Genomic DNA, 17,441 nt, shown 5'->3' on the forward strand with positions numbered 1-17,441 from the left:
GAATTAACCCTGGCAGTGCTCAGGGGACCATGTGGGATGCCGGGGTTTGAACCTGGGTCGGCCACATGCAAGGCAAACACCCTACCCGCTGTGCTATTGCTCCAGCCCCAATACAGGGAATTTTTAATTAAATCAGCATAATTAAGAAAAAGATATAGGGTCACAGCCAATCTTCAATCTTTGCCTTTATCAGGCTAAGAAACAGCCTAAGGAGACCGTGATTTCCTCAATCCTCAGAGATTATAATAATACAGCCAGTTCTAAAAATCTGCACAGAAAACTAATCTCCCACAGGTATGAGATGGCAATCCCCGTCTCTTGGAAGGGAGAACGTGATAAATCAAGTTCATTCATACCTTTGGAAGGGGACAATGACTGCTCTGCTGCCCTGGGACCATCATGGACGTTCAAAGAGCTGATTAGATTCAGTTAGATACAAGCCAATTGCATTCAGATCAGGGCTGCCCAACAAAAATATGCTATTCGTCACTCATCATCTGAATTCTGGTGAATGGGCTGGATTTAAATATGGCCTACATAAAAATGTCATGAAACATGTGTGTGTGTGTGTGTGTGTGTGTGTGTGTGTGTGTAATAAATAAGGCAGTGTCAACTATACTAATCAATAGGTTGGTTTTTTTTTTTTTTTTTTTTTTGCTTTTTGGGTCACACCCAGCGACGCACAAGGGTTACTCCTGGCTCTGCACTCAGGAATCACCCCCGGCGGTGCTCAGGGGACCATATGGGATGCTGGGAATCGAACCCGGGTTGGCTGTGTGCAAGGCAAACGCCCTACCTACTGTGCTATCTCTCCAGCCCCTCAACAGTAGTTTTTTTGAGGTGAGCTATCAACTCTGCCCTTTTGGTCTTCTGAATGCGGGTGAGGAACATTTTTGTTCCAGGGATGTACTTCTTGGAATTCTCCAGACACTCCATCAGTGTGTCCACTCCCCAGGTGGTGCCTTTGTTCTTGCTGGCATTGGTGCAAGAGAATCCAGGGGCCTGACCTGTCTTCCGCCCAAACAGGCCATGGAGATTGGGCCCCTCTTGTGCTTGCCTCCCTTCTCCACAGTATGGCACTGAGCGCACTGCTGGACAAAAATCTTCTTGCCCTTCTCAACATCACCCATCTTAAAATCTCTCCTTCGTCCCATGTGACACGGAGGGTCTGTCCTGGCTTTTCCGCTAAAAACTCCCTAATGCCTTTTTCTAGGCCAAGAAGATAGCTCTAGGGCTGGAGTTTGTCTGGCATCTGTAGACCCCAGATTTAATCCCTGGCACTGCATGAACTTTTCTATCACCACCAGGTATAGCCACGTTGGGTCACTGCTCGGAACACCCTCCCCACAAAAGAGGCCAAGCCCCTCCCCCTTTTTATGAGCACCATGGTGCTTGGGACTGACTCCTGGCTCTGTTTTCAGGGCTCACTCCTGGTGGGCTCGGGGGACCAGTGTGGTGCTGAGGATCAAAGCCAGATCAGGTACATGCAATGCAAGCGCTCTACTCTCTGTACTATAACTCTGGTCCAAACATGAGCCTTTTTTTTTCTCACCAGTGTCCTTACCTCCTATGTGACATGTGTGTTCTTTTCTACTGCAAATGTTCTCTTGAAAGTCATGAAAGATCTTCCAATCAAGAAATCTAAAGACTTTCTTCATATTTTATTTTTGGGGCCATACGCAGCTGTACTCAGGGCTTGCTCCTGGCTCCGTGCCCAGGGTGGAGATGGGGGAGACCATATGGGATACCAGAGGAATTAACCTAGGCCTATCACATGCAAGGCAGGTATCCTGCCCATTGTACTATAACTCTGACATGTTTGATCACTTGATACCCCGTAACTCATCAATTGGCTCGAGCGGGCGCCAGTAACGTCTCCATTCATCCCTGTTGCATGCTAGCGTAGCCCAATGGCATCTGCTTGTTCTAGGAACATGAAGAGCCTCAAACCGATCATTCAGGATTTTCACGAAAAAGTCTGACCATCTCGTAGGTGGGTGGCCACGCGATCTTTTGTTGGTTTGTTTGTTTGTTTGTTTGTTTTGCTTTTTGGGTCACACCTGGCGATGCACAGGGGTTACTCCTGGCTCTGCACTCAAGAGTCACTCCTGGCGGTACTCAGGGGACCATATGGGATGCTGGGAATCGAACCCGGGTCGGCCGTGTGCAAGGCAAACGCCCTACCTGCTGTGCTATCGCTCCAGCTCCTCACGCGATATTTTGACGTCCTGTGGAATCCAGTCAGTAATGGCTCTAGTCCAGTTGTCATTTCTAAACCTCATTACATGTCCAGCCCATCTAATTTTTGATGCCTTGGCAAATCAGACAGCGTCCGTGATTTTTGAGTGTTGACGGAGATCAGAACTCCAGATTCTATCTCTCATTTGAGTGAAGCGTGATACTCCAAGCATAGCTCTTTCAATTCCTCTTTGAGAGACCCGAATAGCATTCTCATCCTGTTTTTGTAGGGCCCAAGTCACTGAGGCATATGTTAATGCAGGAAGAACAGTGGAATTGAAGAGATGTGCCTGGAGCCGGAGGTTCTTCGTCCTCTTAGCTATTTCTTTGATGTTCTTGAAGGCGTTCCAAGCCGCTCTCTTCCTCCTGCGCAGCTCGGGTGCCAGGTCATTTGTCATGTTGACTTCTCGACCTAGGTACACATAGCTGTTGCATTCGGAGATGGTCGTTCCGTTGAGAGCGAATGGGGCATCAGGAACGAGGCTGTTTCTCATAAACATTGTCTTCGTAAGATTCAGCTGTAGTCCGACCTTTCCACACTCACGGTCAAAGTCGGCCAGCATTTGTGCCGCTTGGCTGATGTTTGGTGTTATTAAAACAATGTCATCAGCAAAGCGGAGGTGGTGTAATTGCCGACCATCTATCTTCACTCCCATTTCTTCCCATTCCAGTCGTCGCATGATGTTCTCGAGGGTGGCACTGAAGAGTTTCGGTGAAATGGTATCACCCTGCCGCACCCCTCTCTTGACATCAGCGATCACTTCTTTGTAGAATGGTGAGATCCTGGTAGTGAATCCGCAATACAGCTCACGGAGGATCCTGATGTATTGGGCTTGAATGCCCTGATTGGCTAGGGCTTCAATGACCGCTTCCGTCTCAACAGAATCAAAGGCCTTCTTTAAATCAATGAACGTTAAGCAGAGCGGCATCTTGAACTCCCGAGAAACCTCACTGAGCTTGGTTATCGTGTGGATATGGTCGATGGTGCTGAATCCTTTGCGGAACCCTGCTTGCTCACATGGTTGTCCTTCATCTAGTGTTCTGCCAACCCTATTCAGGATGACTCGAGTGAACAGCTTGTAGATGACAGACAATAGGCAGATCGGGCGATAGTTGCCAATGTCGTGGATGTCTCCCTTCTTGTTTAGTAGTACAGTCCTGCTGGTTTTCCATTGGGATGGAACCTTGCATTCAGACAGGTAGCGTGTGAAGAGCTGAGCCAGTGTATTGATGAGTACTGACGGCAGGTTCTTCAGGTGTTCAGGTCTGACCTTGTCTGGGCCGGGTGCTGTTCGTTTCTTTACTGACGAGATGGCGTGTTGGATTTCGGAAGGGAGAACATTGGGAACGGCATATCCATCCTGTGGAATTTGGTATGTGGGCAAGTGGACATGGCTATTGAAGAAATCTGAGTAGAAGTCATGAATAATCTTCCCCATTGCCCTTCTGGAAGATGTGATAGATCCATCAGGATGTCGGAGAGTAGTCGTCTTGGTCTTGTAGTTGGTGAAGGACAGGTGGGCCTTGTGAATGCTTTTCCCGGCTTCTGCCACATCTACCAGCACTACTGCTCTTCTGTCTTTGAGGTCATCCTTGATCGCTTCTCTGCACTGTTTTGCCAGCTTGGACGTTCACTTGCGGTTGCCTGAGGCATGCGCCAAGCCTCGGCGAGTAAGTTCAAGAGTGTTCAAAGAAAGGCATGTTTATGTATTTTAAATATATAAAAGACATGTTTATGTATTTTAAATAATCTTATTGCTACTCAGCTGTTATAAAAATGCTTTGAAAGGTGAGACTCCCCTCAAATGTCATGTCTGTCCTATCTTTTGATAGCATTTCGTGCCTTTAGTTGCAAGCTTTCTTTTGTTCTAATAGCAAATACTGCACATTTCTCTAAAGTAGGGACCATAATCATAAACTCTCTTTCATAGTTTCTATTACTGTATATATCATAATTCCATATTTAGTAAAGACCAATGAAATAATAATTGCGACAGCTTTTCAGTCTTTTATATTCTTTGTTTTGTTTTGTTGGGTCACACCCGACTGTGCTCAATGTTTACTCCTGACTCTGTGCTCAGGAGCCACTTCTGGGGAATAAAGGGGACCAAATGGGATACTGGGGGTCAAATCTGGGTCAGCTGTGTGCAAGGCAAACACCCTACCTGTTGTACTATTGCTCCAGCCCCAATATATATTCTTGATTAATTATTTTCAAATTTATATCAAATTTACTTGCTTTTCTTGTTCTTGTTCTTGTCCTTCTTCCTCCTCCTCCACCTCCTCATCCTCCTCTTCCTCTTCTTCCTCAGCCACTGCCACCTTCTCCTCCACATCCTCCTCCTCTGCCTCTCCTCCTCCTCTTCCTTTCCTTTTCTCCCCCTTTTTCTTTTTTTCTTCTTTTCTTTTTACTTTTTTATTGGCAGGAACTACTTTTTATTTTTTTCTTAAATTTTTATTAGTGAAACACCATGAGATACAGTTGTAGACTTACAAATTTTTGTGCTTGGGTTTCAGTTATACAATGATCGAGTACCCATCCCTCCACCAGTGCCCATCCTCCACCACCAACAGTCCCAGTATCCCTCCTACCCACCATCCCCCCATCCCACCCTACCTCAGTGGCAGGGCATTCCCTTTTGTTATCTCTCTCCTTTCGAGTGCTGTGGTTTGCAAAAGAGATATCGAGTGGCAATCTTGTTTGGTCTATAGTCTACTCTCATCACGCATTTCCCATCCTGAGAGGAACCTCCCAACACCCTTTATTTGGTGCTCCCTTCTCTATCTGAGCTGCCTTTTCCCCTAGAGTGTGCGGCTGTCCTCAAAGCCATGGAGTAATCCTCCTGGTACTTATCTCGGCTGTTCTTGGGTGTTAGTCTCCTATTTTGTTACTTTATGTTCCCCAGATGAATGCAACCTTTCTATGTCTATCCGTCTCTTTCTGACTCATTTTGCTTAACATGGTATTTTCCATGTAGTACTACTTGTATGTAAATTTCTTGACTTTTTCTTTTCTAACAGCTGCATAGTACTCCATTGTATTGAATTACTGTGAGACCCTTCCAAAGCTGTTTATGATTAGGTTTCAGTCATACAGTATTCCAGCATCCTTTTTTATTATTATTATTTTATTGAATCACCATGAGATAGTTACAAGCTTTCATGTTTGGGTTACAGTCACACAATGATCAAACACCCATCCCTCCACCAGTGCACATTCCCCACCACCAATATCCCTGGTATACCCTCCACTTTCCCACCCTTCCTCTGCCTCCATGACAGACAATATTCCCCCAAATCTCTCTCTACTTTGGGGCATTATGGTTTGCAAGACAGACAACTGAGAGTTTATCATGTTTGGTCCATTATCTACTTTAAGCACACATCTCCCATCCCGACCGGTTCCTCAGGCCATCATTTTCTTAGTGATCCCTTCTCTGTTCCAGCTGCCTTTTCCCCTTTGCTCATGAGGCAGGCTTCCAGCTATGGAGCAATCTACCTGTCCCATGTATCTACTATCCTTAGGTGTCAGCCTCATGTTATGTTGTTTTCTACTCCACAAATAAGTGCAGTCCTTCTCTGTCTGTCCCTCTATTTCTGACTCATTTAGCTTAGCATGATACTCTCCATGTCTATCCATTTATAAGCAAATTTCATGACTTCATCTGTCCTGACAGCTGCATAGTATTCCATTGTGTAGATGTACCAAAGTTTCTTTAACCAGTCACCTGTTCTAGAGCACTTGGGTTGTTTCCAGATTTTGGCTATTGTGAACAGGGCTGCAATGAACATATAGGTACAGGTGTCATTTCTACTGTGCTTTTTTTGCATCCTCGGGATATATTCCCAGAAGTGGTATTGCGGGGTCATATGGAAGCTCAATTAAGGACTGTCCATATTGTTTCATCCTTCTTTTTTTTTTTCAATCTCCCATTTAGGTGATGTCTTCCCAGTGCAAATGAATCCAATCGCTCAATCTCAGTTTATACCTTTGGCTGAAGTTCTTTGTGGTGCTATATCTGATCTGAATTCAGCTCAGATCATGGTAACACAGGAATCCCTATTGGAGCATTTGAAGAATAACTACCCAGGTAAAGTCATGTATTTTTCTCAATTACCGATTAATTGCATGTCTTTGGATTCCTTTGTTTTTATTTTAGTGCCACACCTGGTAGTACTCAGAGCTACTCTCCAACTTGGTGCTTTAAGATAGTCTGGAAACCATGCAGGGCTGGGGATTGAACATGCAGAGCATGGACCTAGCCTATTGAGCTGTATCTTTAAAGCCCCTGCTTGCTTGCTTGCTTTTCTCTCTCGTGTATGTATCCCACCCTCAATGTCCCAAGTTTCCCATCCGCACCGCCATCCCCCACCACCCCCCAGCAGGCACTTTTCTTTTTTCTCTTTCTTTCCCTCTGGATGTCATGATTTGCAAAACAGGTACTGACAGATTATCATGTATATTCCTTTATCTACTTTCAGCACTTAGTTCTTGCCGCCTGGTTTCATTTTCACTCCTGGCTCTGCTCAGGGATCACTCCTGGCAGAACTCTGGAAACTGTATGTCAAACCCTGGTAATTGTGTGCAAGACAAGCAGCCTTCTCTCTGTACTATGCCTCCAGCCCCATATTTAGTTAGTTAGGTCTTGGGCCACACTCAGTGATGCTCAGGGGTTGCTCCTGGCTCTGTGCTCTGTAATTACTCTCGGCGGTGCTTGAGGGACCATGTGGGATGCCAGGGTTTGAGCCCCAGATTGACCACAACTGCAAGGCCATCACCCTACATGTTGTACAACACTGTTTTTATTTTTATTTATTCATTGGTTTTAGGGTCACCCCTGGTGGTACTCAGGAGTTATTCCTGGCTCTGTACTTAGGAATCATTCCTGGTGGGCTCAGGGGACCTTATAGTATCCAGGGGATCAAACCTATGTCATCCACTTGCAAGGCAAGGTTTTCCCCACTGTACTATAACTCCAGTCCTGTTTTCTTTTCTCTCTCTCTCTCTCTCTCTCTCTCTCTCTCTCTTCTTTCTTTCTTTTTATTTTGCTTTTTGGGTTAAACCTGGCAATGCTCAGGGATTACTCCTGGCTCCGCACTCAGAAATCACTTCTGGCGGTGCTTGGGGGACATATGGGCTACTGGGGATCAGAGCTGGGTCTGCCGCATGCAAGGGAAACATCCTACCTACTGTACTATCACTCGGACCCCTGTTTTCTATTATTAAATACATACATAAACTGGATAATACTGAATTTTTAAATGAAAAAATCTCTTTTTTGTTTTGTTTTTGGGCCACATCTGATGATGCTCTGGAGTTACTCCTGGCTCTACACTCAGGAATTACTCCTGGCAGGGTGCTTGGGAGACCCTCTGGGATGCTGAGAATTGAATTGGGTTGAACACATGCAAGGCAACTACCCTACCTACTGTACTATCACTCTGGCCCCTGAAATCTCATTTTAGAGCCCTGTCAGAAGAAAAAGCCTATGTCAACATATTTGATAGGATATCTTTCTTACTTTCCAGATGAGTATTTTCAAAAATAGCACTTGTGGCAACAAATGTGACTCTATAAAAAGGAGTACAAAGCAGAAAAAGAAAAAAAAATCACCATCTCCCCACCTCATATTATTCCTTTCCTCTTTTTCAGAGATGATAAAATGTCTGCAGTTTATGTATATTTTTATAAGTTGTATTAGAATACAATACCACTGAGCCACACTTCTGGCCCCTTTCATTTTCTTTTGTCTTTTTTTTTTTTTTGGCTTTTTGGGTCACACCTGGCGATGCACAGGGGTTACTCCTGGCTCTGCACTCAGGAGTTACTCCTGGCGGTGCTCAGGGGACTATATGGGATGCTGGGAATCGAACCCAGGTCGGCTGCGTGCAAGGCAAACGCCCTACCCGCTGTGCTATCGCTCCAGCCCCTCTTTTGTCTTTTTTTGTTTGGGGGCCACAACCCATGATGCTCAAGGCTTATTTCTAGCTCTTCAATCAGGGCTCACTCCTGGGAGCTCAGAGATCATTTGGGGTTCTGAGGATCTACCCTGGGTCAGCCATATACAAGGCAAGTGTACTATGCACAACTGTACTAAGTCTCTGGACCCATCCACCCCCCTCCTTAGAGTCTTAAGATCTTTCTTTTCTTCACACACACCTGCTTGTCCTCAGGGCTTACTTTTTTTAAAAATTTTTCTTTTTTATTGAATCAGTGTGAGATAGACCCTTACAAAGCTGTTCACAATTAGGTTTCAGTCATACCGAGGTCCAGAACCAATCCCTCCATCGGTGTACATTTCCCAACCCCCGTGTCCCCAGTTTCCCCCATCTCCCCATCACCACCCCCCATACACACACCACCCCCCATATACAGCCTGGCAGGTGCTCTCTCTCTCTCCTCTCTCCCTCTCTCCCTCTCTCTCCTTTTGGGTATTGGGGTTTGCAATACAGTTACTAAAAGGTTATCAGATATATCTCTTTGCCTACTTTTAACACTCAGTTTTTGTCCAGCACGACAATTTCCAGCTATTATTGTCATACTGGTCCTTTCTCTCTCTTACCTACCCTCCGGCAGGGCTTGCTACCAGCTTTCCACTCAGTGATCATTCCTGGTAGAGCTTAGAGGACCATATTGGGTGCCGGGGATTGAACCAGCTTGGCGGCTTGTAAGCAAAGTGTACTGTACTATCACTCCAGCCACTTTGTAAAAAAATTTTCACTTTTTATACTAGAAAATTTCAAGCATATACACAAGTTGACAGAACAGTGTAATGAGCCCATTTGTATCGATTCTACAGTTGGAACGAGGACTTTCACTTCACTTCCTTCTTACTTTCTACTTACTGGCTGCTCTTCTCCTGCCTCTAGAGTTTTAAGACTTAAAAGTTTTAAGACTTAAAAAAAATTTTTTTTTTTAAAAATTTAAAAAAAAAAATTTTTTTTTTTAAATTTTTAAAAAAGACTGTGAGACCGCGGTTGTTACAGACTCCCATGTAATGTGCTCCTTAATAAAATGTAAACGCATAATGGGCCTGTCTGATTGAGCACTTGCATTCAGATTTTCTCGATTTAAGCAGTATGTAATCTCTTTGTTTTTTGTTTTTCCTGGTTAGCCGCATGCCAGGCAAGTGCCCTACCCACTGTACTGTTCTCCAGCCTTAATTTTACAGCTTTTTGTGGACTAAATTATATTCACAATTCTTCAACTAAATTATAATTGTTAATGCTTCTTTGACTTTTTTGGGGGGGGGACACCTAGCGGTGCTCAGGATTCACTGCTGGTTCTGTACTGAGGGTTCAGTTCTGACTGCTCAGGGTATAATATGAGGTGTCAAGAGATTGAACCCTGGGATAGCCGCATGCAAGTCAAGTGCCCTATCCTCTGTACTGTCTCTCCAGCCCTTCTCTGACACTTCAATTGCATATATATTATTAGTATTAGTTAGCTCTGTATTATTTTTCACATAATTTTAAAAAAATTTTTATTAGTGATATACCATGAGGAACAGTTTTAGACTTGCAAGTTTTTGTGCTTGGGTTTCAGTTATACAATGATTGAGTATCCATCCCTCCACTAGTGCCCATTCTCCACCACCAATGATACCAGTATCCCTCCCACCCCCATCCCCCAAACCCCCATTCCATCCCGCCTCTGTGGCAGGGCATTCCCTTTTGTTTTCTCTCTCCTTTTGTTGTTGAGGTTTGCAAAAGAGGCATTGAGTGGCAATCATGTTCGGTCTATAGTCTACTTTCAGCATGCATCTCCCATCCTGGGAGGATCCTCCCAACACCCTTTATTTGGTGCTCCCTTCTCTATCTGAGCTGCCTTTTCCAGCCAGCATGTGCGGCTGGCCTTCAAGACATGGAGTGAACCTCCTGGTATTTATCTCGACTATTCTGGGATGTTAGTCTCCTATTTTGTTACTTTATGTTCCCCAGATAAATGCAGTCTTTCTATGTCTGTCCCTCTCTTTCTGACTCGTTTCAATTAGCATGATACTTTCCATGTAGTACCACTTGTACGTAAATTTCATTACTTTATCTTTTCTAACAGCTGCGTGGTATTCCATTGTATAGATGTACCAAAGTTTCTTTAACCAGTCATCTGTTCTTGGGCACTCAGGTATTTTCCAAATTTTGGCTATTGTGAACAGTGCAACAATGAACATAGAAGTGCAGATGTCATTTTGACTGTACTTTTTTGCCTCTCTGGGATATATTCCCAGGAGTGGTATTGCTGGATCAAATGGGAGCTCAATTTCTAATTTTCTGAGAATCATCCATACTGTTTTCCAAAAGGGCTGAACCAGTCAGCATTCCCACCAGCAGTGAAGGAGGGTCCCTTTTTCGCCACATCCATGCCAAAATGTTTGCTTTAGTTCTTTTGGATGTGAGCCAGTCTCTGTGGTGTGAGATGGTATCTCATTGTTGTTTTGATCTGTATCTCCCTGATGATTAGTGATGTAGAGCATTTTCTCATGTGCCTTTTTGCCATTTGGATTTCTTCTTTGAGAAAGTTTCTGTTCATTTCCTCGCCCCATTTTTTGATGGGGTTGGATGTTTTCTTCTTGTGGAGTTCAACCAGTGCTTTGTTGTTTTCTGTTTTTGTTTTTTTCTTTTTGGGTCACACCTGGTGATGCACAGGGGTTACTCCTGGCTCATACACTCAGGAATTACTCCTGGCCATGTTCGGGGCACTATATGGGATGCTGGGAATCGAACCTGAGTAGGACCGCGTGCAAGGCAAAGGCCCTACCCGCTGTGCTATCACTCCAGCCCCTCAACCAGAGCTTTGTATATCCTTGATATCAACCCCTTGTCAGATGCATATTGGGCAAATATCCTTTTCCCATTCTGTAGACTGTCTTTGTATTTTGGTCACTGTTTCTTTTGAGGTGCAGAAGCTTCTTAGTTTAAGATAGTCCCATTTGTCTCTGTTTTCACTTGCTAGCTCTGTATTTTTTTGGGGGGGTAAATGTGTGGCCATTTCTGAGTTTGATTTGTCATTAAATTATGTTGTTACATATTTTTTTATTTTGTGTTTGTTTGGGGGCCATGCCCAACAGCACTCAGTAATCTCTCCTGGCGCTCAGAGATCACTCTGAGGGACCATGTGTGTTGCTGGGGATTGAACCATGGTTAACCAGGTGCAAGACAAGAACCTTATCCACTGTACTATCACTCCAGCCCAATTATGGTTTGTTTGTTGTGTTTAAAAACTTATGTATCTTCTGTAAAATCTGTGTAAAATACTTGTTTGTTTTAGGCATTGCAGTTCCACCTCAAGACATCCTCTATACCACTCTGGGAACTCTGATTAAAGAAAGGAAGATTTATCACACTGGAGAAGGGTACTTCATAGTTACACCCCAGACTTACTTCATCACAAATGCAAACACTCAGGAAAATAAGAGGGGCCTCTCAGATGACAGTCACCCACCGCCAACTGCCATTACCTATCTTGTGAGCATGGGAAGCTGTGCAGAGTCAGCCAAAGACAACACTTCTCCCCTTTCCCACTGTCAGTCTTGCCGGTGCTTCCCAGGTGAATGTGCTCAGGATGTACACCGGTTACCAGCTACCGCCGAAGTGATTGAAAAAGGCCAGAAATGTATCGGGGAATCCAAAGCTTTGGTACGGAATCAAGCAGTTTCCGTGTCAGAAGAGAATCATATTCGTGAGAACACCAAGCCTGTGTCCTACGCAAAAGACAGAGAGAAAGGCAAGAAGTTTGGCTTTGGGCTACTCTGGCGCAGTGTATCTAGGAAGGAGAAGTCCAGAACTGAGCACACTAGTTTCTCTGCCCAGTTCCCGCCGGAAGAGTGGCCTGTTCGAGATGAAGATGACTTGGACAACATCCCTCGGGACATTGAACATGAGATAATCAAACGTATTAATCCCATTCTGACGGTCGACAACTTGATCAAACATACTGCCCTCATGCAAAAATATGAGCAGAAAAAATATAATAGTCAGGGCACTTCGACTGATTTGCCTGCAGTCAGACATAAAAACTCACACAAGGAGGTGGTTAAGAACAGGCAGGGCTGGTCAGCAAAGCCTCGAAGGCAGGGCCATTTGCGTAGGGACAGACAGAAGTCCAGGGGCCAGGGAAGCGATCCTAACCCTGAAAGAATTAGACTGCAGAAACAGCCCAGGCGCCTGGCTCCACACCCCACTTCCCAGATTCAAAGCGGAAATCAAGCAGGAGAGAAATCAGGTGGTGAGAATATGCCAGTACTAGGCTCCCATTTGATTTATAAAAAGCAAATCAATAACCCTTTCCCGGGTTTGTCCCACAGAGGTGGGCCAATAACCAAAGGGCACAATGTGCAGAAGACCGGTGATTTGGAACCCAGTCAATTTGGAACGAAGAGAAGGTCTGTCCGAAGGTCAATGTCCTTGGGTTCCTCTAATGTCCTTACGGATGATATCAAAAAGCAATATGCTGAACAATGTAATGATAAGATGAACACAGAAACCGTTTATATGAATAATTCGACTGTCCAGCCTACCACTGATGAGCTCAAAGATAATCTCCTCAGCTACCCTCAACGCAGTGCTTTGCAAAACGGTAGCACGTGCCTGTTGAAACATGATGCCTGTGGTGAAGAAAATAAGGCACTCCTTGAAGGGTTGGGGAAATGTTATTCTCACTTTGACGCTCTCGGGGAGATGAAAGGAACACTGCATGACCTGCCACCTCCAGGCTCAACTTTTGAGAGAAAACCCTCTGTTTGTAGATTTGTGGACAAAACAATGTATCAGTTTCAAAATCTTGCTCTTATGGATCACTCAGTTGGTGCAAACCATGTGAAACCCCCAGAGACCCAATACAGAGATTCAGGAGAACTCATTAAGAAGACGTTTGTTCAGGACACGGAGACTGCAAGTCTGGAGAACGAAGGGCTTTCTGATGATGCCCAGACCTTCTACCAGAATGGAGAGGAGGAGGATGGTGCATGCAGTTCATTATATCTAGAGGAAGATGACTTTTCTGAGGATGATGACTTATGTCCAATGTCGTCTGGCCACCTGCAGTATTCCTTCACAGGTGAAAGCAAAGAAAACCAGTTAGGAAAACTAAAGATGACTGAAAGACCTCTGACTGAGTACAACAGCAACACACCTAGTTTGGGGCCTCAAACATTTAATGGAAGCAGATATTACAAACCCACCCAGTGGCTCACTAACCCAGCTGAAAGCCAAAAGCCTTCTCACTCTGCTGAAAGCCATGGCCTTACTCTGGGGACCTCATCCAGTTTTAACTGTGAAGAAGAACCTAGTGTTGCTAAAATTGCACGGGCCGCAGTGCCTGCTGACGGAAATATATTTGATTGCTACAGCAAAAGGAAAACCAGTTCTGAGGATGAAACCCTTCAAGATACCATGGGTGATGTGGCCAGTTGGAGTCCAAGTCTTCACAATCAGGATATGAAAAAACAGCCAACACAAAAGTCAGAACTTTTCAGTACTTCACATATGCCGGTGTTAGCTCAGAATATCCAACGCGAACACAGTCACTTAGAGGGGACAGAAAGCCATAGTATGGCAGGAGATAGTGGAATCGATTCTCCGCGGTAAGTACATATAAAAGTGTTTGATTAACCACTATCTCACATAAAAATGCAAACCAAGGGTCTGTTGAGTTACCAAGTGGAAGACCCTGAAAAACTTTTTATTTTTTTGGTTTTGGGTCAACCTGGCTGTGCTCAGGGCTTATTCCTGGTTCAGTGCTCAGGGATCACTCCTGGCAGGGCTTAGGGGACCTTTGGGGTGCCAGGGACAGAAGTCGAGTCGGTAGCATGCAGGGCAAATGCCTGTTTTGCTATCCCTCCAGGTCCCCGAATAGTTTTTAAATGATATAATTTTGCCATCTCTTATTGAATAAGTATATCAAGTTACAATAAAATCTTTTATATAATTGGATAGAGTTCATTTCTTATGTGAACCAAGATTTGATTTTTCCTCTACTACTAAATCTTGATTGTTTTGATTTGTTTTTGACTCATACTTGGCAGTGCTCAGGGCTTACTCCTGGCTCTGTGCTTAGGAATCACTCCTGGAGATGCTCAGGGGACCATCTGGGATGCAGGGGATCCACCTGGGTCAGCCGTGGGCAAACCATACGCCCTACATGCTGTACTATCTACCTGGCCCTGAGAATTTATTGTTCTGACTAGATATTGGGTTTGAGAATTTTAGAAAATGTTAACATTGTATAAATTAGCTGCTTAATAATGGTATATGCTGTTGTGAATATTTTAAAATGTAAAGAAAAGATTTGTAAAGCCTTTATATTGCTTCAGAATAACAGATCAATGTATAATGCATTGATTAAGAACACAGTTTCCCTTTGAAAGTAATCATTGCTATCATTTTAAATCTTTTTAGGACACAGAGTCTGGCATCTAATAATTCAGTCATTTTGGATGGACTGAAAAGACGACAGAATTTTCTACAGAAGTTTGAAGGCACAAAGACCAGCCAGACGCTCACCCCCAATTCCTTATTACAACTAACTCCAGTCATAAATGTTTAGTTTTCATTTTTCTTTCAGGAAATGACTTTTGTAAAAATGTACAGCATTGATACAGACTTCTGATCATTGACTATATAATAATCTCAAGTCAATCATATATACTATTAGCCTCTTATTTTGTTGTAGTTTGTTTTTTTAACATCTTAGTTTTTTAAAAGCCTATTTTACTATGAATTTATTGGAAATATATAGATTACAATAAAACATGGAAGTATCAAGACACTATTCAATGTAATTTTAAAATTAAAAAATATTAAATGTAATTTTCAGTTACTAATTTTTCAAAATTCAAAGAATGCTGTCTATCCCATAGTAAGTTTTTCTACCTCAGGAGTAATGTTTTTTCTTTGTTTGTTTTTGTTTTTATGTAGGAGTACTGCCATTTATTCAGCCACTGATTAGCTGATTGAATTGGGCATGAACTCCACCTTACTTTTTTTTTTAGGAGTAATGTGTTCTTATGGTTAAGTAGATCTCAGGAGATTTTGGTAGAAAAATTCAGAAAAATTGGGGCTGCAGTCTTTGTACAGTGGGTAGGGCATTTGCATTTGCGTTGCATTTGGCCAACCAAGGGTTGATCCCCAGCATCTCATATAGTTAACCCATGCACTGCCAGGATTAATTCCTGAGTGCAGAGCCAGGAATAACCCCTGAGCATTGTTGGGTGTGACAAAATAATTCAGAAAATATGTTTTGGGGTTGCATAGATATTTTCTTTGCAGTTAAAGCCTTTTATCAGAAAGAATTTATGTAGATGTATTGTGTACTCTGTAATAAGGATTTCTTCCATCCAATCATTGCTGTCAACAATCCTCTCTGCAATCGGCTTGAATATGAACAAATGACTCTACAATATGACTGACAATGTCCCTAGTACCTGTGGCAGCGGGCATCTGATTCCTCTCCTATTTGAGGTTTTGACGAATTGTATGGCAGTGAGAAGTTAGGATGTTTTCAGATAGTGGGGATAGAAGGGAAGCCCAATCTCTCAGAAGGGCCTTAGTGAAAGGGTGGTTTGGAAATCTAGAGACAAGATGAAAATGACTGTTAATTCAGATATAATTGATCTATTTCCACTCTCCACAAGACCTCAATAACTTTACTAGAATTTTTTTTCTAACAGGAAAAAAAAAAAGATCAAGTAGTAAAATGGTCATTTCTCTTGGAATAATTAAATAGGAATGTGGAATAATTAAAGTTGGGTCGAAGCTAATGCTGATAGGGTTGAGGAGTTTTTTTCCCCCTAGAAAGGTTTCTAAGGCCTTAGATGTCTAGAAATTTTCTTTTTAGTTTTGGGGTCACACTCAGTGGTGCTCAAGACTTACTCCTGGCTCTGCATTCAGGAATCACTCCTGTCAGGGCTCAGGGAACCATAGGAGGTGCCAGGGATCGAAATGCATACAAAACAAGGTAAGTAAGAGCTCTACCCACTGTACCACTATACCACTCTGGACCCTTGATTTATTGAATAACTGAGAAATCACTCTCTACAGCTCTCCTCATCCTGGTTATCTGTGAAGGCCAGAATGAAGCTCAGTACTGTGTACAGCTCTCTCTCAACCCTGTGGGTATTGGAGAAGAGATCCAATTTGCTGCTGTTTTGCAGTGGTTGGACCACTCAGTCCCGACCGTTAGAGTTTCAGTGACTTGGGCAAACTTACCACTGCATTCCAAGATTAGATATGGTGATAAGAACATTGACAGGGATAGAGAGATAGTATAGTGGATAGGCCTTTTGTTTTGTTTTCCTTTGGGGCCATACCCAGCAATGTTTAGGGGCTATTCCTGGCTCTGCATTCAGGAATCACTCCTGATGGTGCTTGGGGGACCATATGGGATACCAGGGTTTGAACCCAAGTTGGCTGTGTGCAAGGCAAGCACCTTAAACAGTGTATGTTGGCTCCAATTTTTGGTAGTTTTGTGATCAAGAAAGGTACCAGGGGCTGGAGCGATAGCACAATGGGTAGGGCATTTGCCTTGCACGTGGCCAACCCAGGTTCGATTCCCGGCATCCCATATGGTCCCTCAAGCACCGCCAGGAATAATAACTTAGTGCAGAGCCAGGAGTAACTCCTGAGCATTGCCGGGTGTGACCCAAAAAGAAAAAGAAAAAGAAAAAGAAAAAGAAAGGTACCAAACTTCTCTGATTTAATTTTCTCATCTGTGAAAGGAAGATGGTAATGATATCTACATATAGGAGTATAGTGCTGTTTGAGGAAAAACCCATTTTTTGAAAGTGATTAATGGAGGCACCTACTATTTTTCTATTTATGTACATATTTTAATATATATGTTCACAAAAACTTTCCTGATAGTTTATTGTTGGTATAATAAAAGGTCAATAGTACCTGATAAGTTTTACTAGTTACCCTGTTTTGGACCAATGTCAGGCACTTTTAGGTGGGGATTATAGAAAGTAAAATTCAGCTATACTACAATTGAGAAAATTAAGCAAAGCATGGGCTTATTGAAGACTTTGTTTTAAATTTTTTGGTGGCCCACACTGGATGGTACTCTGGGGGTACTCCTGGCTCTGCACTCAGGGATCAAAACTGGGTTGGACCTTTGTTAAAACAAATGTCTTACCTGCTATACTATCTGTCCAGCCCCTGTTAAAGACATTCTGACATCAGATACCATTCCCTTAACTGGGACCTCA

At 43.4% G+C, this 17,441-nt stretch overlaps 1 protein-coding gene across 1 annotated transcript in view; it reads left to right on the plus strand.

Annotated features, from left to right (window-relative positions):
- The window catches only part of STOX1 (storkhead box 1), a 57,673-nt gene extending 42,774 nt beyond the window's left edge, over nt 1-14,899 (plus strand). The window contains exons 2-4 of the mRNA XM_056113482.1: nt 6,177-6,329; nt 11,507-13,820; nt 14,635-14,899. Coding sequence (XP_055969457.1) covers nt 6,177-6,329; nt 11,507-13,820; nt 14,635-14,782 — 2,615 coding nt within the window. The 3' untranslated portion in view covers nt 14,783-14,899. The remainder of the gene's footprint in view (nt 1-6,176; nt 6,330-11,506; nt 13,821-14,634) is intronic.
- The last annotated feature ends 2,542 nt before the right edge of the window (nt 14,900-17,441 follow it).

This window comes from Sorex fumeus, unplaced genomic scaffold (genome assembly GCF_029834395.1).
Source record: "Sorex fumeus unplaced genomic scaffold, SorFum_2.1 ptg000020l, whole genome shotgun sequence".
NCBI lineage: Eukaryota > Metazoa > Chordata > Mammalia > Eulipotyphla > Soricidae > Sorex > Sorex fumeus.